We start from the raw sequence: 22,890 nt of genomic DNA, 5'->3' as shown, positions 1-22,890 counted from the left end.
CAGCTCCATCAGTGCACACACTTGTGCAGTTTTCCCACGTAAGTCCTCCCTGGTCAAGATATTCCGATGTGACCCGAAAAATTTCCTCTCCAGTTGTTTTTTCTGGCAGTGTCTTGCAAAATAGGAAGTTTTCTCTAATGGCATCACCATCCACAAAACGCACATTGGCCAAGAGCTGAGAATGTCCACTAATATCCGTAGACTCGTCAACTTGCAACGCAAATTTCCTACTGATGCGTATCTTTTCCAAAACATGGCTTTCGATGTCTGTAGACATGTCATCAATACGCCTGGCAATTGTGTTATCAGAGAGCGGGACTTTATCTATGTCTTTAGCCGCACCAGGGCCGAGCATCTCGTTGACAATGGCTTTACAGGCAGGTAGTATTAATGTGTCTGCCACAGTGTGCGGCTTTTTTGATTTAGCAACAAGTTCGGCGACTAGGTAACTAGCTTTGAGCGCTTTCTCATTTACCTTTGTGGTTTTTCTCATAAACGTTGCCTGTTTCTCTGTGTTTACATGCAGGCGAACAAAATAGTCTATCGGCTTGTTTTGAAGCGACGGGTGTTTCGTTTGGAGATGGCGTTTAAGCTTGCTTGGCACCATGGCGCTGTTGGATAGCTTCTCGCCACACACCAGGCATAATGGAATAGGTGTCGTCTCATCCCCGGTGAAAGTAAATCCAAACGAAAGATAGCTTTTACTATATTGCCTTGAGCTCACCGTCTTTGCTTTGTTTTCTCCACCACTCATACTAGGGCCTTTATCCGGGTCAGAATCTTGTCCAGGGCGCAGTTCGGAGTTTGCAGTTGTCCTTTTTAAAAACTTCTCCATGACTGTCACCACGGTGCATCACTAATTTTCTTGGCGGAACGTGTCAATCAACTACGTGTTGCCACACGGACAAATATTACATTACGCTGCCAGCCTTTGCAGCACGGACATTGGACAATGACATCATATTTGCAGAAATCTATTAATAAATGTTAATTTAAAAAAAAGGATATTGGATAATTTCTCACGGCACACCTGAGGATCTCTCACGGCACACTAGTGTGCCGCGGCACAGTGGTTGAAAATCACTGGTGTAGAAGACCACTGTAAATCTACCAAGACCCGGCCGTCACTCTAAACTTTCACCACAAATTAGGAGAATACGTTTCAGAAATTCAGTCAAGAGGCCCCTGACCAAGGTGGATGAACTGTAGAGATCTACTGCTGAGGCGGAAGAGTCTGTCCATAGGACAAGAATCAGTCATACACTAGACAAATCTAGCCTTATGGAAGAACGGCAAGATGAAAGACATTATTCTAAAATATCCATAAAAAGTCTCGTTTAAATTTTGCCACAAGCCACCTGGGAGACACACCAAACATGTGGAAGAAGGTGCACTGGTCAAATGAAACCAAATCTAACTTTTGGCCACCATGCAAAATTATGTTTGGCGGAAAAGGAACACAGCTCATCACCCAAAACACACCATCCCTCCCCACTGTGAAACATGGTGGTGTCTGTCTCATTGTTTGGGCCTGCTTTTTTTTTTTTGCAGGGACAGGGAAAATGGTTACAATTGATGGGAAGATGAACAGAGCCAAATACAGGACCATACTGGACGAAAACCTGTTGAAGTCTGCAAAAGACCTGACACAGGAACAGAGATTTATCATCCAACAGGACAATGATCCAAAACAAAAAGCCAAATTTACAATGGAATGGTTCACAAATAAACTTATCCAGAATCTGTGGGCAAATGCTCTTCAACCAACCCGACTGAGCTGAAGCTATATATAAGAGAAGAATTTTAGTTTTTCGATGTGAAAAACTGAGACATATTCCAAGAGACATGTAGCTGAAATTGCATTAAAAGTACTGCTACAAAGTATCAATTCAAGGGGGCCGAATAATATTGCACCCACCACTTTTAAAGTATTTATTTGTTTAAAAGCTTTTAAAATGCACAATACATGTGATTCCACTCCACGATTTTCTCCTAATTGTTGTGGATTCTTGACAGCAAGTTTTAATTTATATCTTTATGGAAAGTTCAAAAGGGCCAACATTCGCACGGCGCCATATACCCCATTTTGAGAGATGTGTTTGTAGTGTTTAGCATGTCAGCACATTCCAGTAGTTGTTAAGGCTGATCATAGGTCTTGCGGTCAATCATTAAGATATCAGCCTTGATACCGGCTTAATGTGTATCTCATGATATTGCATCCAGAGAATCGGCTACCCTTTCTGGTTGTACTGCTCACGTGACTTCCTTTTTGAATTCGTCCACGTGCAGGCAAAACCTTTTCGGAATGTGCAATCCAGCAGACCATCCTTTCAATTCATACAGTATCTCAGAAATACCACGTGCAATGCTTTTTCATATTTCAAAGTAACACATTTGCACTCCCTATTAAAATCTTGAATATGGAGGTGAAAATTGTGAATAAGGGGGCGTCGTGTATGAGAGAAATTGTAAAATAGTTTGGCACAGATTTGTAGTGGTAATGGTAGCTGTTGTGCCAGATTTTGTATGATTTGTATATAACCCACATGAAAATTTTGTTGGACTAACGGGAGGACAGCCCAGTCGAGCGAGTGGTTAGCCGCCGGCCTCACAAATCCAGGTCATGTCCGTCTGTCTGAAGTTTACATGTCCCCGGGCCTGTATGGGTTTACCCCGGGTACTGCTGTTTCCTCCCACATTGCAAAAACATGCATGTTAGGCTGATAGAAAACTCTAAATTTCCCCCAGGTATGGGTGTGAGAGTGCATGGTTGTCCATATCCTTGTGCTCTACGATCGGCCGGCCGCCGATTCAGGGTGTTCCGTGCCTCTGGCCCGTAGACAACTAGGATATGCTCGCGGACCCCCCTAATCCCTAATGAGGATAAAGCTGTTCAGAAAATGAGATGAGATGAGACTAACGGGAACATATGTGCCAACTTTGGTGGACCCACGTTCTTTCTAAGAGCCAGACCACAGTACTTCCTGTTTCTTGAAGAACAACAGGCCGCCATGGCAAGACGCCAACCCCCGAAGTCAGGTAAAATATCTCAACCTGCTAGGAACTGGACAGAAAAAAAGTAAAGCGAGTGATTTTTTGTCACCACTAGTTGCTGCTGTCACGTTTTTCCAAACGACAGCCCTAGGATACCTAAGGGTGGGACATCAAGTACGATAGGTTTAGTGCAGATTAATGTGAAGTACAGCCACGCTTTAGCACTTATATAAGTATATATACTTAAATAAGTTGTAAAGAATAGTGACAGGCTGCCCCGTGGTGTTCACTCGCCTGACTTCGATGCGGGTAGGCGTGGGCTCAATTCCCGCCGGTGGCGGCAGGATTGTGAGTGCCGATGGTCGTTTGTCTCTCTGTATTCCCTGCGACTGGCTGGAGATCAGTCAAGGGCAGGCGTGGGCAAACTATTTGTTGTAAGGTAGACATTATTTTTGGTGCTCCCTGATATCTCTGACGTTTTTTAGTGCCCTATCAGTACATATTCCGATATTGGTCCAACACTATCGAATACATTTGCGCATCTATAAATAGCATTCGTCTTTGGAATTGTCTGTGTTTGTGAGTAGGAATGCTGTCTGTGTGCTTCAGTGTTTGTAAGCATGCCTGTCACTCGCGTGCGTGTTTGTCTATTGATTTAGAGGCGCGTGTGTCTATGTTGACAAACAGACTATGAGCGTGTGTCTAGAAGGCGGAGATCATTCTGGCAGCGTGTGTTCCAGTCATGATGTCTTGTTCGTGCGTGTGCATTTTGTGTGTGACGTTCTCTCTGTTGTCACATAACCATCAGACTAAAATCAGGAACTATGAAAACGTCGACCAACACAACTTTGACTTCCGGAGAACGCCTAAGGTAGACGCTTGCCTAAGATAGAACGCTTGCATGGTCCAATCGCTGCACGCCGCCCGCCCAACCAATCTCGTTGACTGACCCAAGCCCATTTGATCCGGAGATAGCACTTTTCCTGGAGGTGGCCATCTTTCTTTTGGTTTGTCATGACTTTGGGAATGTTGCGAATGCAGGATAGAACCCCCCAACACATTCACCCACCACCCCATCACACCGCACCCAACCCAAGGTAGGGATGCATGCAGGGTCTGCCGGACACCGCCCCACTCCTTCAAATTCCCCAGTCCCCTCTCGAGTCTTTGATTTGATTTGCGCTCGCTAACATGCACGTCTCTGATTGGTTGGTTGGAATCTTGCATGTCTCCCAGCTTCCACTTCTTGCTCCCCATTGGATGCCCCGCCCCCATGCCCAAATATTTGTAGACCAGGGTGAGCGGCAGCATGGTCAGGGTCGCTAGCGTGCTAACATAGAATGTGCTATGATGTGTTGTGACGTCACCATTTCGACTTCAGGCGGAGAAGGTTCTGTTGTTTGGACCTGACACCAATCTGACTGCCCTGCTCATGGACGCCAAAGACCTGGAGGCCCGTGTCATAATCCTTTCCGCCAGGTCAGTAAGCTAACTGTGAACCGCTGCAATATTTTCTACTTTCCATGTACAACAAATAATGTCCCCAGAAATCACTTTCTGTAGATTTTCAGACCTTAAAACAACAAGAAGTAACCTATAAATAATCCATGATGAGTATTAAGTGAAGCAAGTTCAACAGGAGGTAACCCGACAATACCTTAAAATCATCAGTCAACTGAAAATGACTTAAACTATTAATAACAGGAAGTGATCAATCGTCCCAGTTCAAATGCATTGGATGTGCATTGTCTAAACAAACTGACCAAAAATGACCCAAAATTAATCTAGAAATCTACATAAAGTAAGCCATCGGATAGAGAAACAGCAGAGTATCCCCACTCTATAATAAGTCCAAATCAAAGATAGCACTCTTACTTATCCATTTTGATAAAAAATTAGAACCCAACTTCATGACTAACGACCGTCTCGTTTTGTTGAATACTACTGTGTTTCTGGGCATCGGCCGGCAGCGAGGATGAGGCGGCGGGTGTCTACAAAGCGGCCCGGAACCTCAACATGACTGGTTCTGGTTACGTCTGGATCGTCGGAGAAAGGGAGATGACGGGAAAGGCTTTGAGTGAAGCGCCGGATGGTACGTTGAAATCTTCCTCTTCCTTTCTCATTCTTGCTACCATCTGAATCCTTTTCCAGCTAAGCATGCAAGTGGCCGCCAAAGCTTCTAGCTTAGCATCTGGCACCTAGTTTAGCACCAAGGTTGTGAGGCTGGTTCTCACCAGTTTAGTTATTTTCAAAGGCTCGAAAAAGCAGAGAAATACAGTTTAAGGAATGACAATCTTGGCTTTCTTTGACAAAATTTTGTGGATTTTATTCTTTTAAAAAAAAATATGATTTATTAGTTGATAGTTCAGTTTGTAAGTTTTCACCATTAAGATCTGCTCTCTTGGATCTTTGCTTTAATGACAAAGTATTACAACAACTGAAATGGGATTGTTCAGCGCCTCACAACAGATGAGCTGTGAATTGCATGGAATTTCCAAGGTGTTGGTATACACCAATTTAACGATATAATTCCAAAATTGACAAAACTTTACATTCACTGTATATATATTTTTTGTTTTACTACATATTCTGGTTTGTTTTAAATCATTTGCTTGTGACAGGTGGATTTACTTCTTATTCCCAGAAGGAACTTGGGAATCGTCTCTTGAAAAGATTGGCAAAGTTATATTTCGACTGTAATTTTTGTGGAGAAAAACATGGATTTGAACATTTAACCCCTTCATGCCTGAATTTACATTTTCCAAATATACATAAAATTGATGGAATACATAAATAGATCAAAATTAGTATTAATACAAAAATACTACTTACGGAACATTAAACGTGAAAAATACATCTAAAAATGTCAAAATCCCAAAACAAAACAAAAAATCTTAGATTTCGAGAAAAAATAATTAAAAATAAAAAAACAAGATGTTTTGTGAAAATGTTTAAAAAATATTGTAATTGAATAATCAACAATTTTGTTCTAATTTTTATATAATTGATTCTATTTTCAAAACTGCCTATCCTGGTCAGGAGCAAGGTATGCTGGACCCCATTCCAGGTGAATTCAAGCAAAAGGCAGACTACATCCTAAACAAGTCGCCACTCAGTCATACATAGGTCACACATAAAAACAGACAAGCCTTTGCACTCATATTCACACTGTGACTCAACATGTAGCGATCCCATGATGCCCGCACTGAAAACTACTTTCTTTAAAATTTTTCATTTACATTTCTGGCATTACTTTATTTGGTAGTTTTTATAATCCCTTTTTAATGATTTAAAAAATATTGATTTTCCTTTTTTTACTAGTACTTTTTTTAAATAAATACTTTTTTTCCAACGCCCAAAACTTTTTTCATATACCGTAATACGCGTACATGTGTATAACGCGCACGTATAATTTGTGACAAAAATTTGTATAATTTGTTTTTTCACTCTCTCAGATCACACCAACGATTGCACGGATACTGGTAACTGGCAAATGCTGAACACATTTTGCCATGAGAAAAATTTATTCACAACAGTATAAGCACCAGCCAATAGAAAGGGCTCTCGCGTCCCATCTTGCAGACAAAGACATTTTTTACAGTTAGGTTGTACAATGGCAGGACCCGCTTCTTTCATTCGCTCCAGTAATTTTATAAATAAAGACCAAATTGCTTTAACCACATTGAAACTAACAGAGCATATGGAGATGTCAAGCAGAACGCAACGCTAGCGTAATTATTTGAAAATAAAATAATAGATACAAGAAATGTATATAAATGTACCTAGAGAGTTAATAATATGTCGGCTAATGGAACACATAAGCAAGAGGAATGGCTAAGATAGCATCTACTTAAATGCACGCATCTGTGAGTCAAGTTGCTAAACTAGTACGGTTGCTATCCATTAACCCTATTTAGATGGAAAGACAGGAGCCTTGATGCAGGAAGCTTATTGCTTAATTGGCTTCTCTAGTATTTGGTTTCGAGTGTTGCCTAATTTTTTCATGTCAATAACTTCTCCTATTTGGTGCCACGTGGTCCTTCTGCTTTGATGTTTTATGCAGTTGAATGTTCAAACATGGCAGTCATGTTTGAATGTGCTAATTATGTCACTTGTGTGTGTACCTCTAAATGTTCTAACATCTTTTGTTTGTGTCATCTTCTTCTTCAGCTTCTTTCTCATCACGCCGCCTGTCTGCCATTTGTCGCGTTACTCCGACAAGGGCGCTGGGGGTCTCCAATGCAGTGAACCCTCGTTTTACGCGGGGGGAGCGAGACGAGATAAATAATGGGAAAATGTGTTGACAAAGTTAATTTTGGCATTCCAGTGAAGGCGCACAAACTCATGGTCTTGCATGGAACATCTTCTGAGAAGCGCCTGACTCGTCCGCATTTTTTCATGCAGTCATTTAAAAGTGCCTGATCGTATTTTTTTCATGTGCGTGTGAAGTATGTGAAAATGAGTCTGACATAAACGTAACGTAAACACACATGCACGCACACACGCACGCACACACAAACACACACACATCTCATTTCATTTTCTGAACTGCATTATCCTCATTAAGGTCGCGGGGGGTGCTGGAGCCTATATATATACATATATGTCTATGTGTGTATATATATATATATATATATATATATATATATATATATACATACATACATATATATATATATATATATATATATATATATATATATATATATATATATATATATATATATATATATATATATATATATATATATATATATATATATATATATATATATATATATATATATATATATATACACACACACACACACACACACACAGGGGCGATATTCCCAAATTGCTTTCCTGATAAAAAAAAATAGCAGTCGATAATTATCTCGATAACTATCACGATAACAGGCATATTTTTTCGACTGATGTTTTATTTTTTCATTTTTCAATGCTGGTTCTTTAGCTGAAGTAGTCATGTGACTTGTGAACAAAATGAATAAGCACGTGCAAACTCCCAGTACACATCTGCCCCGAGTGGCTCGAGCCATAATTAAGGGCAGAATTGTAATTAGAATGTGCTCGCATTTAACTCATGTGTGTGGGTGTGTGTGTGCGTGCCGGTGTTAGGCCTGCTTGGTCTGCAGCTGATTAACGGTAAAAACGAGTCAGCGCACATCATGGATGCCGTGGGAGTGGTGGCACAGTCCCTGCAGGAGCTTCTCGACAAGGAGAACATTACCGAACCTCCACGGGGGTGTGTGGGCAACACCAACATCTGGAAGACTGGGCCCCTGTTCAAAAGGTCTTTCACCGCCTTCTTGACAATTTGTCATGTGCCCTCGCTTAAACTGCATTTACAAGAAAGTTAAAGTTCTTTCTGGGTGATTTTACGTAAAATTACATAACATTAAGCCATTTTCTTTTAATATATGTAAAAAATGCTGAATTAAGGACTTAAATGATGTATTGACTTAAATGTCATAAAATTGTCACTCGACTTATAATATTACATACTATTACATAACATATATATATAGCAATTTAGTCGCAATATTACATTTTATTATTATTTTTACCACAATCATTATCATCATAATCATGTATTATCTGTAATTATCCTTATAGTAGCAAATTATGTACGACTTTAATCGTAATGAGTTTTTTTCCACATAAAATATCACTTTAATTATACATGACCTAAAGTCCCGTAATATTAGACTTTTTCTAAGGAATTATATAAAATTACATAAGATTATGACTTTTTCTTGTAATATACACAAAGACTTTTACTTCAAATAAGTTTTTTCCTCGTAATATAACGAATTCGATGCCATAATAAGAATAGAAGAAAGGTCACTACTCACGGTATATTTGTTCATGAATGTGTGTCAGGGTGCTGATGTCGTCAAAGTACATGGAAGGCCTGACTGGTCGAGTGGAGTTTAACGACGATGGTGACCGGCGTTTTGCCACCTACAATATTCTTAACTACCAGCAAAAACCTGGAAGACTCGTCCAAGTTGGAATTTTCAACGGCTCCCAGGTAAAACACGCACGTTCGTGCATGCACACGTCTGATTGAGACAGTAATATCATGTGTCATGTCAGGTGGTGATGAATCCCCAGAGGAAAATCATCTGGCCCGGCGGGGAGACCGAAAAGCCAGTTGGATACCAGATGTCCACCAAACTGAAGGTAGGTTAACAGGATAATTTGCTGTCGTGCTTCATATAGTGCTACACCGATAATAGTATTGACACCGATATGGCACCAAAATGGCATCGTCATAGGGGAGTACTAAAAATATATCCATTTGAAGTGGAAGCGTAACACCTAGTTGACCCTCTTGCTTCAAATGGTACCCAGATATTTCGTCGACGGACACTTCGTCCCTGGACGCTTCGTCGTACAGACGCTTTGTCGGCGGACAGTTCGTCGACCGGACATATTGTCGACGGACAATTCGGCGCCGGACACTTCGCCTATCCTTAACCACTAACGTTAACCACTATTAAAGAAGACAAAGGAAATTCACATATTCTTTATTAAAGAAAATAAAACATGAAGAAGTCGCTCGACAACACAAACACATTAACATTTGGGCGCGTGCAAGTACTAAATGTGCTCGTCTCTAAACACACGAAACGGTTCCTATGTTGAGCGCTCCACGTTTGGAAAACCCACAAAAAGTATCATCGTGACATCTGCGTTGTTATGTCACGTTGATTGAGCAGAGGCGCTACAACGAGCCCCTCCCAGATGACCGGGCTTCTCACCTTATCTCTAATAGAGAGTCCGGACATCCTGCGGAGGAAACTCATTTCAGCCGCTTGTAACCGGAATCTTGTTCTTTCGGTCACGACCCACAGCTCGTGACCATAGATGAGTGTATGAACGTAGATCGGCCAGTAAATAGAGAGCCTCACTTTCTGGCTCAGCTCATTTTTCACCACGACAGACCGGTGCAGACTCCACATCACTGCAGAAGCTGCACCGATACGGCTGTGATGCTCCCATTCAATTTCCTCCCTCACTCGTGAACTAGAACCCAAGGTACTTGAAGTATTTACTCAGGTTGCTACATATGCTAAAGGCGATCTGGAATATGGCACACAGTTTGCAACAACGGCTCAAGGATATTTGGAGCCATTGAATAGGGCAATCGTCTTGACAGTGTCAATCAGCATATTTGTGCAAGAAAAGAAATGGCGGTCACCAATGTTTCCTCTAAGCTGCGCGCGTGCGCAATTGCGCACTACTCTCGTAATCTCTGTGCAGCAGCAATCATGTGGCGCGCAGTAAATAAAATCCAAACTTTTTTTTCTTTTTACCCTTTTTCCCATAATGCCGCCGTTCACGCGGCAGCCAGTGGCAGTAGCTCTGTCCACTCTTATGTTTTCCGTGTTTTACAGCATGTTTTACATAAAAAATTAGAGAGAATTATAGATCATAGATTATGATTAGATAATTTATGGGTATTAGACATCCACCTGCTTATGGCAGTTATGATACTGGTGTTCCCATAGCAAGCAATGATTATGTCGCTCACACTGGTACTCAGTGCGCTCAGGGAGGTTGTCTTTCTGCCCAGACCAACGAAAAAGTAGAGGGGATATTGGCGGTCACCATGTTCCTTGTGCGCACAAAACCTCTTGCAGAAAGATTTTCCTGTTGCCCCTATGACGCCCCCCTGAAAATTCCATCGATGATCCAATGCCTCTCGAACCTGACAAAGAGGACTTGAACTAAAGCTCCCAATAAGATATATGATGTGCTTAATTTAAATTAAGCAGAGAGGAACTTTTCCCTGGGAGTACAGAATTTAAAGTATTTCTTTTTGTTTTAATTTATAGATTATATTTCAATATTAATACATTGGTCCTTCTTATGTATTATTAGTGTTCATATTCCAATTTTGGAGGGTTTCTTATTTGGAGAGACATGGACACACATACACTGAAGACCTTTCAGTTCTCACACAGGTCTGTTTTAGAATTTAGGCCTGGCAGGATCTTTGAGTCTAGAGTGGAAATAAATCTTACGTTCCTTGAGAGCCAGGTCTTAACTGGAAAGGAATTATGGGTTTCAAGACAAGTGTGGAATGTGTCACACCTACAAGACTTGAGTGATAATACAAATAGATTCCATGATTATTATGGGTATTGTCAAATGGCTGGTGAGGATATATTTTGAGTATATAACAGCATGTAACTAATTATACATTGATAAATACACTTGATAATTTTATTTGTATAGTTATTTTTGTTTAGGCGCAAACACAGTATGGTACTAATAATAGACGTGATCCTAATTTGCGTTTTTTCGATTATTATGCTATGGGGTACCCGGATGTTTCGTCGACGGACACTTGGTCGGCAGACACTTGGTCGACGGACACTTCGTCCCCGGACGTTTTGTCGAACGGACATTTGGTCCCCGACAGTTCGTCGAACAGATATTTTGTCGCCGGACAAACATCACCAAGAAATAATATATCGGTGTCGGTTAACTGATACCACATGGATCAGAAGCCCAAAAACTGAATTAGTGCAGCACTAGTTTTGTAAGCAGTTTCAGGTTCAATCTTTGAAAATACTGTTGTTTGTGCATTCACGTAGATTGTGACGATCCACCAGGAGCCTTTTGTCTATGTCAAGCCCACCAAGGTGGACGGAACGTGTAAGGAGGAATATACGGTCAACGGAGTCCTCATCAAGAAGGTCATTTGCACGGGACCAAACGGAACCATTCCAGGTCTGATGTATAAGCACGCCTACTAAAGAAACAAAACGTTGTCCCTCACTATCACATAACCATCACTAGACTGAATTACAAACTAGAACATTTTATTGGGCAAATTGAAAGACAAAATATATCTGTAGTATTAAAATCCAGGTTGGTGTATTGGAAACTGTGACCCATTGAGGACTGTCATTAACAATATGGCTGACAATAAAACTGACATTTTATAAACGCTTTATATATAACTTTACAATGATCCGTCACCACTTTGCGGTTTCAGTACATTGCATTTATTTATCGTCACATCTCATCTCATTTTCTGAACCGTTTTATCCTCAATAGGGTTGTGGGAGTGGGGGTGGGGGTCGATGGCCAACCGATCACAAGGAGATGGACAACCATGCACACTCATACCCATTCCTTTAGGTAATTTAAAGTGTGGGAAGAAACCGGAGTACCCGGAAAAAACCCACGCAGGCCCGGGGAGAACATGCAAACTACACACAGATCAACATGATCTGGATTTGAACCCAGTACCCCAGATCTGTGAGGCTGACGCGCTAACTACTCGCAACACCGGGCTGCCATGTTTTTTACCTTAGATATAAAAAAGTTTATAATAAGTCCAAATCCATGCTGAATCTTTCAAGTAGAACTAAAAAAATGCTGGAAGTAAATCCCGGCTTCTTCAGCGCTGAATTGGAAGATGCGATATTTCACCGTAGAAGAAGAATGACATGCCAAATATTATGTAAATGGACGGCATTCACGATGTCTTCCCATTTCCGGTTTTGACGCGGGTGAATTTCGCATTGCGCACCTGTGGAGAAATACTACGTTTTCAAAATGCCTCCTAATTATTGATTGATATTTTAAAGGTGTAGTATGCCATTGCGGGACAAATGAATCTACACTGTGGCAGTCTTTAGTACATAATTCAGCAGGTAGGAGTTGTTAATGGGTTCTGCCGTGCTGTTAAGAGGGAGACACAGAGGAAGTGAACACTCTTCCTCTCTGGAGATGCTTGTGAGAGCTTTGTATGCTCTCGTGTGGAGTGACCCCCACCTCCAGGAGTAAAAAAATGAACCAGCATTATGAGGGATTAATGACGAAGGTACGGCTATTAAGATGGCATAACAAGAAGATGTCAACATAATAACCTTAACTCCCCGCCCCCCAACTGATGAGGACTTCGTAGAATTGATCCCATGGAGGGGGCAGCGAAGAACCTTTGACCATTTAAGACATCAGGAGATCTCCAATATGGCACGCAGTTTGCGACAATGGGTCCAGGGGACTGATAACAACATGGTTGGAGCCATTGAATTTCACAATTGTCTTGACAGTGTCATGTCCTTGTACAACAGCATACTTGTACAAGAAAAGAAGACATTGTTCTTTGGGGACCGAAATCCTTGCAGAAAGAAGCTCCACCTTAAAAAGCACCCACGCGGCACCTCCTGAAAATTGGATTGATGATCCAATCTGATGTAGAGGATTTGGACTAAAGCTCCTGATAGCCATTTTTCTTTTATTTAATTCAAGCTTTCATACTTTCACTGAGAGTTCTGTACTTAAAGTAATTTTTTAGAGATTATATTTAGATATTAATACATTAGTCTTTTCATATGCCTACAATTGTGATATTTAATAAAAACACTTCTGATAATTGTACTTGTTGTCACGATCGATGACGGAGGACCCCGAAGCTGGGAAATGCACAATCTGGGTCTAAGACTGTCTGTGTATTAAGAGCGTGCCAGAGATGGCGAAGGTACGAGAGGAGCAGAGTAGGCGAGTCGTTTGTCGTAGCTGAGGGTTCCATAGTGGTGTCCAGGGCGAAGGTACAATACATGCTGTCAAGATCGTGGTCGTGGTGTAGCGCGTGGTCAGGATCGTGGGAACAAAGCAAGAGGTCGGAGATCAGACAAGGCAAAAAAGGATAGCGCAAGAAGGTACTTAACAGCAAACCGATTAAGACGATCCAGCGGCGTGGGCATGCCCTCATTGGCTTTAAATACTCCTAGCTGGCTGATGAATCACACCTGGTAACGCTTGAGTCATTAATGGCAGGCACAACCAGGCACCAGTCTAGTCCTGGGCCTGACACTTGTGTACGTGTATTTTTTGGATAGCTGCGAAAACATGTAGTATGGTATCTAATATCAATAGGGGTGATCGTACTTCATGGTCTTTAGATTATCACGGCCTTGTCTGGTCTACATTATCTGCGATATTTGAGGGATTACCATGTAGTTCAATGGAGCCAGCGTGTCCTTTCAAATAGAAAGACATTGCTCAGTTTTTAACACATTTTCAAACAGCTTGCATATGCCAACTCGTTCATTTGCCCCTCCTTTTCCAATTTAATTGGTGGTCTTCCACCATCAATGGCAGCCAATAAATTAAACATAATTTTATTATTATAACTTCCAACATAAATCATTGAATTGCATGCGTTTATTGTCATTATACAAGTATATTGAGATTTAAAGCTTCACCACAGACTACACAAATAAAATAACAAACAAACAGAAAAATTAAATAATCAATAAACAAGTATTCCAAGCAATGTTCCCTCTAAACTGCACACGTGCGCAATTGCGCACTACTATTATGTTTTCCGCGTACTGCAAACATGCAGTGGACAAAATAAAATGTCACCCGAATTGTAAAAAAAATAAACATAGTATTAAAATGTTTTCTTCGCCGTTTTGGAACATAACTCATAGGGTGGAAGCCTGTCACTGGCAAACGACAACAAACGGTAATTACAGATAAAACTTACTAACACTATGTCTGGCAAATGATATTATGCAGTTCACGTCACTTGTGTTTATTTCCACGGCATGGTTAAATGTTAACGACATTGGCTTCGTTAGTTACGCGTTATGCCTGTTTTGCAGGTTAGCATATCGCTAACCGTTCGTTGGAGCTGCTGCCAACCCTTTATCATGGAAAAACGACCAGGCTGTGGCAGAGCCACTCAAAAAGCCAAAGTAAAAAAGAAATGCAATTCTTTTAAGGTGGAATGGGTGTCGGAGTATGTGCAAATAGAAGAAAAAGTGGTGACATTGGGTGAAATAGGTCTCCCCTGCAAAACATGTGTTATATTCATAGATTATAGATCATAGATTATGATTAGATAATTTATGGGTATTAGACATCCACCTGCTTATGGCAGTCGTGATGCTGGTGTGCGCCTATAACTAACACTTATTATGTTGCATACACTAGTCCTCAGTGTGCTCAGGGAAGATGTCTGTATGCCCAGACATGAAACATTAGAGGGATCATTGGTGACATCAGCAGAGCTGAGCGGCCTTGTTCCATTGGAAGTCAAGGATGAGTTCTCTGGACATTGAGCACCAAGTTGTTGACAGCACACCACTCGCTGAGTCTAAGGACTTAACAACAAACAAACAAATAATTAATCAATATATAGTGTTGATAAATATATAATCAATAAATAAGGAGTCAGCATAATAAATAAGTAGTAGTCAACATAGATAAGTAGTCATGAATAAGTTGTCACTTAAATAAACAGGTCCAAAGTCCCTAAAGCGGTTAGCAGTAAATCTTGATTGGGTTCTACTAGATCAGGGGTGGGCAAACTTTTTGACTTGCGGGCCAGAATGGATACTAAAATTTGACAGAGGGGCCGGGCCAGGAGCATTTGGACACGCAATGTAATTTATCAAACTTGGGGATTCCCAGGATATGTAATGTATTTTATGATGCTCTCTGCCCTTCCTAGGCATCGGGATTTGTAGACGCTGGACAGGGTATGTAGAGGGAAGTTGATGGTCTTTTGGGCTGTGTTGATCAACCTCTGCAGGTTTTTGTGTAGTTGTTCCTTCCAGAGTGCTCTCAGGAAATGTAGCCTCTGCTGCGCCTTAACGAGTGCTGTGGTGTCTCCCGCCCCAGTAAGATCAGCAGAGATATCGCACTCGCTCCACATATTCGCCGCCAGTGTTGTTGCAACTTCAGTAGATCTAGATACCATAATACGGTTTATTATCACGGAAGCACCTGAAAATTCGTTATTCGTAGATTTACTATTTTCTGGGGAAAGTTAGTCACCCTAGGTCTGCTGAGAAAGCTGTCAGGTTTAAGACCATATACATTCAATAATATCGGAGCAGAGGAAACACACAGCCAGTCGTGATGAGAATTTTAAACCACTTCATATGAAGGAGGACGCCAGTGTAGCCAGAGCAGAAAGATAGTCTATCTTCCTGAATGACCGTTTGGAATTCCTGGCGACTCCCTACAAACAACCTGGTTTTATTAGAGACAAGTCATAAAAATGGGAGGCGTTAATACAAATGAAGGAGGTGGAAAGCAAAAGGTGTAGTGCACATTTTAACCAATAGGTGTAAGTTAAATTCTATTCTAGTAACTTAATACATCATAGTGAAAAGGGTGCAAGACTAAATATAAGAATACAAATATATTTCACAAAAGCCACCTAATAAATCCAAATATGCTAAGCAATTGCCAAGACATGCGATTGCCCCGACATAGAAGAAATTTGAGATACAAGTAAAATTCCCAGCAAATATCTACCTTGTGATATGAGCATACGAGACGTGAGAGGGTGTTTATGATTTCAGCGCCGCATCTCCCTCGTGTAAAGATCTCTACAGGTAGAATATTAACATAACCCAAACATTTAATCCGGCCCGCCGACGTTGTCCAAATAATTTATTTATTTATTTATTTTTCTCAAGATGGCGCCGTCACGCGGAAGCCGGTGGAAACAGCTCTGTCCACTCTTATTTGTTTTTCGTGTTTTACAGCCCCTCTATCTTTTTTTAAATTACATTCTAATATTTCTATTTCTATCCTTTTTACTTTACTTTGTACTTTATACTTTTTACTTTAATGATGAGTGATGAGTATGCTGATACTTTAGTCCTTTTTTTCTGTTTGTTTCATATGTACTGTTAACGGATGCAGTTTTTTATATGTATCGTATCCGTCAAATTTTCAAAGTCAATGTGGCCCCCGGGCCGAATAGTTTGCCCAACCCTGAGTTAGACCATGGATGGGCAAACCGGTCCTCGAGGGCCGCTGTGGGAGCAGGTTTTTGTTCCAACCGATCAGAAACAAACATGTTGGCCAATGAGATTTCTGTAGAAAACAAGACGCACCTGACTGCAATCCACTGATTGCAATTGTATGACATCAGAATGGTGAAAAGGTGGCTTCTTTCTGGCTTGTAATGAAAACCTGCACCCACTGCGGCCCTTTGTGGGATCGTTGCCCAGCCTTGAGTTCGACACATGCAAGTAGCGGACTAGACACGCTTGATAACAAGTTGAAACATTTTTATTTGGCAAATAGAAATGTTTGAAAAACAAAAAATGTTTCTGACAGGCGGTGTTAATGTCGATGTCAGGCATTTTGGGTCAGTGCTAATCAATAAAATTATAAGTTATAGTCAATGGAGTGTGAACTTTGAAATGCAGTTGTACCTTTACTTGCAAAATTAATTGGTTGGAGAACTTTTTTTGTAACTTGAAAATTTCGTAAGCAGAGGTGTACTTCATACTGTCAATTCTCAAATTCTATTTTTAATTCATGGTGTTATCCGCCTCATAGCCATAGTTAACTGGGATATGCTCCAGCACCATCCACGACAACCTTTGTGGGGATAGGTGGTTCTGAAAATGAATGAATGCGTTTTTGTTAATGTAAAAAAAAAACAACAACATACAATTGAATTCTTTGGCTGCTATTGACGTTGTCGATTGAAAAGCCATCGAGATTACACAGTATTTTATTGGAGAAATTCATTTTGGTTTACTGAAACAGACAGTTCATGGCTTTAAAATGATCAAGTTACCAACACCAGTGTCTCCAACTTTTCACATCTTCAAGTGTGATATTTGTAGTTAAACACACACACTGACAAATATGGATATTCATTCCAATAAATACCAAGCATGTGTGCACGTCCGCTTTCCAGGTCAGCCGACGGTTCCCCAATGTTGTTACGGCTTCTGCATCGACCTGCTTATCAAACTGGCTATGAGCATGAACTTCACGTACGAGGTGCATTTGGTGGCCGATGGAAAGTTCGGAACACAAGAGAGAGTAAGATAATCAGGCGCCGACATCCTCATTTCATCGCATGTCATGCATGCAGCATGTTTCTAGGCCTGCATTTTATAAGAAGGCATGTATCATGCATGCTAAATGTATCATTCATGTCCACGCATGACTTCAGAACATGCACTTGCTTAGTGACTCACGAACGCATAGTGTGGTCCTTGTTTCCATGGCAACACCTTTCCAGTGGTTTCACACCATCATTTCTAGATTTCGTTTTCCATTAGTCCTTTATATGGCCTCATTTGTACGAAGGGAAATTATTATGGCAAAAGATAGAATCGTATCGAATGGAATAGAATAGCCCAGTGCTTCCCAATCACTGTGACGCGGCACACTGGAGAAAATGATCTGCCAAACAGTCATACACTGTAATATCCCAACAGAAAATATTCGTATTACGAGATTAAAATCAAAACATGACAATTTTTCAGTCATATTGTGCTATTTCAAAAATGAATTTGGGATGTTATAAGATTGAATTTATCTTGTTGCTTATTTCTATGTAATGTGAGCTACAACTTTGTCATTGTAAGCACAAAACAGATTTTTGTGTAATGCTATGAGATTGAAGTAATATTGGGATGAAGTCATAATATTACAAGATTTAGGTCATTCCGTTGTTTTTACCATGCGTGAATCAGAAGTTGTTTGGTTGCAAGGGCATCAACTTTTGGTGAGTTGAAGTCTGTGTGACCACAAAACCGATTTTTGCGTAATATTAAGAGATTTAAGTAATATTGGGAGAAAGTCATTAAATTGTGCGATCAAAATTGTTACATTACTTTACATCACCCAAACTCACTTACAATTGATTGGGGGTCTCCCTGTTGATTGTAGGGCATATTGGTGTCACTTCATGTGGATTTGTGGGGACTTCCAAAGCTACCATGTGTAAAATAATGTATTTAAAGTTCTTTGAAATGACCAAAATATAGTTACATGACCACAGATAAACGGTTTAACTCCTTCCATCATCTGTTTTCCATCTCCTTCATCTGGTTTTTTGCCATATTTCTTAACATGGTATCACGTATGCACACGTTAGGTGAACAACAGCAACAAAAAGGAGTGGAACGGCATGATGGGTGAGCTACTGGGGGGTCTGGCTGACATGATTGTGGCCCCCCTCACCATTAATAATGAGCGAGCTCAATACATCGAGTTCTCCAAGCCGTTCAAGTATCAGGGCCTGACCATCTTGGTTAAGAAGGTAAGTGGCACCCATCCAAAAAAGTGTCATTAAGAGAAGAAGAGAAACTAGAAAATGCCACTTCTGGAGAAATTGCATAGGGGGCCTTGGGTCTTTTTTCACGTTTTCTTTTCACTTCTCCTTTGCACCTCATGATATGAACCAAAACGAGTATTAGATAATCCGGTGATGCAACAATTATTGGGGTCAGGAAGTCATTCTACGACTGCAACTAATGAATATAAAAAAGCTCTTGTCATACTTCTGCTCTGAATTGAAATCTCGATATTTACTCGCATATAAGCCGCTTTTGTCGGACAAAAATTGATGATTGAATCGATGTCCTCAGTTCAAAAAGGCGCCATTGCATCCGCGTGTGACGTGACGAATTCGGGTGATACTTTATTTCTTTTCAAAATAGAGAATAGATAAACAGATAAAATACTAAACAAAATTTTGACGTTTATGAATGAAATTCAAGGAAAAAATGTACGTATCATTCTTGCATAAAACGTGAAAAATCTCACGTTCCCGTCACTGATCGCTTAGGGTAGATCCATCTTACCTAGGTCCAGGGCAGCCAGTTTACCTAGCCTAGGGCGCTGACGTATAAACCTAGTTAAACATGCTTTGACTGGCCACATAAAACAAAATTCCACTTTGATTGTTATACATTTCCTATATTTTCCGTTGTTTTCATTATAAGGCAAGTTATATCATTTTTGTTCAGGCACCTAAGCGGACAACTTGGCATCCTATAGTTTTAGTTGGAGTTGTAGTCTTTAGTAGAGAGCACCGCAAACATTTCCAGTGGAGTTTGATTCAGTGTTAATCAAAGTCGGCTGGAATGTGTTGCCAAAGAAGAATGCTCTACATTGTCAATTACTTGCATTTGATACAAAAGAAGCTGAAGAATCATCGGTGTACTTTCGTCTCACTCTCTGACCGGTGTATTTGGGTAGATGAGGTGTCCCACCGCTATCAAAGAACATCGCAACCCTAAGCTAACGCGCTAATATAGATTTTTTTCATTGTATTTCTTGTTCAAAAGTGACAACTATTGGAGTAATGTGAACCAATATGTCTGCCACACACAAAGCATCAGGTTCTCATCAAGATAAACTTATTTCATTTTTCAAATTGAATTATTTGATATTTAGCATTTACAAGGACAGGCATAACTTCCTTATGGTATTGACACTAATAATGTGCTTTTGATTCATAGTACCTCAGAAATACAACGTGTGATGATTTTCCCTTCAAAGTAACACTTGTACTCCCTATTAAAACCATGAAAATGGAGGTGAAAATTGGGCATCGGGGCAGATTATATGTGAAAAATTGTAATATTCAACCATTTTAGTGCAATTTCATGGGTGCAGCTTATACGCGCGGGGCCTTATATGCGAGTAAATATGGTATGTGATTAAAAAATAATTGTGGGACGAGACACATTTGAAAATTGAAACGCTTTTGCCAGTGGAAATGAACGAGGCCTTTTTGTTGCCACCTGCAGGAAATCCCTCGCAGCACACTGGACTCCTTCATGCAACCTTTTCAGAGCACCTTGTGGCTTCTTGTCGGCCTGTCGGTCCACGTGGTGGCAGTGATGCTCTACCTATTAGACCGGTTCAGGTAGCGCTATAAGCTAAATTATGTGACTTGTGGTGTCAGCCAGTGCTTGCTAATGTGTGTAATGTGATTGTGTGAAGCCCATTTGGAAGGTTTAAAGTGAACAGCGAAGAAGAAGAAGAAGACGCCCTCACCTTGTCCTCAGCCATGTGGTTTTCCTGGGGGGTTCTGCTCAACTCCGGCATCGGAGAAGGTGATTCCGCAAGCGCCAATTTTGTGTTATAGGTTTTGAAATTTGCCGGCCATGGCCAGCTGCAGCCGGGAATGTCTACTTTGGGTTTTCAACCATGCATGCCTGTGTTATTTGTGTTATGCCCATAATTATTTGCTACTTTTGTCAATCATCTCTAAAACATCGAGCAATAAATACAATTTATGTGGTAAGGTGCAATGGGACGATCCAAATATATATTACAGTCAAAAGTTGAAAATCCCTCCAAACTAGCTGTGATTAATATCACACGGATATTGGGCTGGGCAGCCGGTGTAGGTGGTGAGTGTTAGTGTGTTGGCCTCACAGCTCTGGGGTCCTGGGTTCAAATCTAGGTCATGTCCATCTGTGTGAACTTTGCATGTTTTCCCCGGGCTTGCATGGGTTTCATCCGGGTTTTCTCCCACATCCCAAAGACGTAATTCGTAGCCTGATTGGACACTCTACATTGCCCTTAGGTATGTGTGTGAGTGTGCATGGTTGTCCAACTCCTTGTGCCCTGCAATCGGCTGCCCACCGATTCAGGGTGTCCCCCGCCTCTGGCTTGGAGTCAGCTGGGATAGGCTCCAGCATCCAACCCAAGCTCGGATAAAGCAGTTCAGGAAATGAGATGAGATATTGGGATGAATATCTTCCATCTTTTAATGCATGGAGTCCTGGGAGTATTTTGTCAGAGAAACCATCCAAATATGCATCTCGGTAACATTACAGAAATTAGATAAATTTGACGATAACAGCAGCAACAAAGAAACTGTCATGTTTGTTGCCTACAATGATGTGTCTTTTCAGCAGCGAGGTGGGGCACCCTCAGCACAATTGCAGCTGATTAACACATCAGGTATTTAAAGACACCCGCCACAGTCGGCGGATTGCCTGTCTCCCCCTTGCTTACCACCCTGCTTGTCCAACACCTCGCTGTGAATTTTGACATTTGTATTTTGTGTTTTCATACTTTGAAAGCCTTCGTTTATTCGCCGAATCGGTCGTGTTGTTTTTTTATGGATGGATAACTTTATTCATCCCGTATTCGGGAAATTTCATTGTGGCAGTACCAAGAGGGTGATCAGACAGAACAGCAAAGCAAAAACACAAAGTACAAAGCAAATAAAAGTAAATGGAATCATGAAGAATCACCAAATCAAATCATTAAGACATAAAAGCAGCAAAAGCACAAAACGAGCAAGAGCGGTTTGTTGTACTTTTTGATCTTTCGTTTTTTTGCCAACTCGATCGTGCTGTTTTGTTGTACCTTTTGATCCTTTGATTATTTGCCCACTCGGTCGTGGTGTTATGTTATCTCCTTTTGATACTTTTTGGCGTGTTCTTTTTGTTTAATAAATTCTAGTTTTAGTGAATACTGACTTCTTAGTTGTTGTGGAACCATCTTTAATCTGCTTGACGATTCAGAAGCAGAAACAGTCTCAGGGTGTGTTGAAACACACAGCAAGGCTTTAATGAAAGAAGCGGACGATTGGACATCTGACTTCAGTATATACAGTTGTGGTCAAAAGTTTACATACACTTGTGAAGAACATAATGTCATGGCTCTCTTGAGTTTCCAGTTATTTCTACAACTCTGATTTTTCTCTGATAGACTGATTGGAACAGATGCTTTGTCACAAAAAAACAACAGAAGGGGACCTAGTAATGACACAGAATTAAAACAATGTGACCCAGAAGTGGACTAAAATGATGTGACATGTACATGCCATAAAAGAGTCACCAAAAAGCAGGTCCGCCAAGGATTAGAAGCTGCTGGAACACAGGTGACAGTGTCCACAGTCAAGCGTGTTTTGCATCTCCCTGGACTGAGAGGCTGCCATCCAAGAAGGAAGCCACTGCTCCAAAAGCGGCACCTTAAGGCTCGACTAAAGTTTGCTGCTGATCACATGGACAAAGATATGACCTTCTGGGAGAAAGTTCTGTGGTCGGACGAAACAAAAATCGAGCTGTTTGGCCACAATGCCCAGCAATATTTTTGGAGGAGAAAAGATGAGGCCGTTAACCACAT

General features: G+C 40.9%; 1 protein-coding gene across 3 annotated transcripts in view; it reads left to right on the top strand.

Annotated features, from left to right (window-relative positions):
* LOC144194955 (glutamate receptor ionotropic, NMDA 1-like) overlaps positions 1 to 22,890 on the top strand; it is a 43,988-nt gene that overhangs the window by 11,592 nt on the left and 9,506 nt on the right. For 2 of the 3 annotated variants that reach the window (XM_077714211.1, XM_077714212.1), the window contains 11 exons: positions 3,803 to 3,865; positions 4,376 to 4,473; positions 4,965 to 5,086; positions 8,113 to 8,287; positions 8,878 to 9,028; positions 9,094 to 9,180; positions 11,604 to 11,739; positions 17,702 to 17,829; positions 18,893 to 19,057; positions 20,553 to 20,671; positions 20,749 to 20,861. In XM_077714211.1, the coding sequence (XP_077570337.1) occupies positions 3,803 to 3,865; positions 4,376 to 4,473; positions 4,965 to 5,086; positions 8,113 to 8,287; positions 8,878 to 9,028; positions 9,094 to 9,180; positions 11,604 to 11,739; positions 17,702 to 17,829; positions 18,893 to 19,057; positions 20,553 to 20,671; positions 20,749 to 20,861 (1,357 nt within the window). The remainder of the gene's footprint in view (positions 1 to 3,802; positions 3,866 to 4,375; positions 4,474 to 4,964; positions 5,087 to 8,112; positions 8,288 to 8,877; positions 9,029 to 9,093; positions 9,181 to 11,603; positions 11,740 to 17,701; positions 17,830 to 18,892; positions 19,058 to 20,552; positions 20,672 to 20,748; positions 20,862 to 22,890) is intronic. The other variant, XM_077714214.1, reaches the window with a different exon arrangement.

Source organism: Stigmatopora nigra, chromosome 4, assembly GCF_051989575.1.
Source record: "Stigmatopora nigra isolate UIUO_SnigA chromosome 4, RoL_Snig_1.1, whole genome shotgun sequence".
Taxonomy (NCBI): domain Eukaryota; kingdom Metazoa; phylum Chordata; class Actinopteri; order Syngnathiformes; family Syngnathidae; genus Stigmatopora; species Stigmatopora nigra.
The sequence above is the reverse complement of the archived record's forward strand: the minus strand, read 5'-3'. Positions and strand labels throughout refer to the sequence as shown.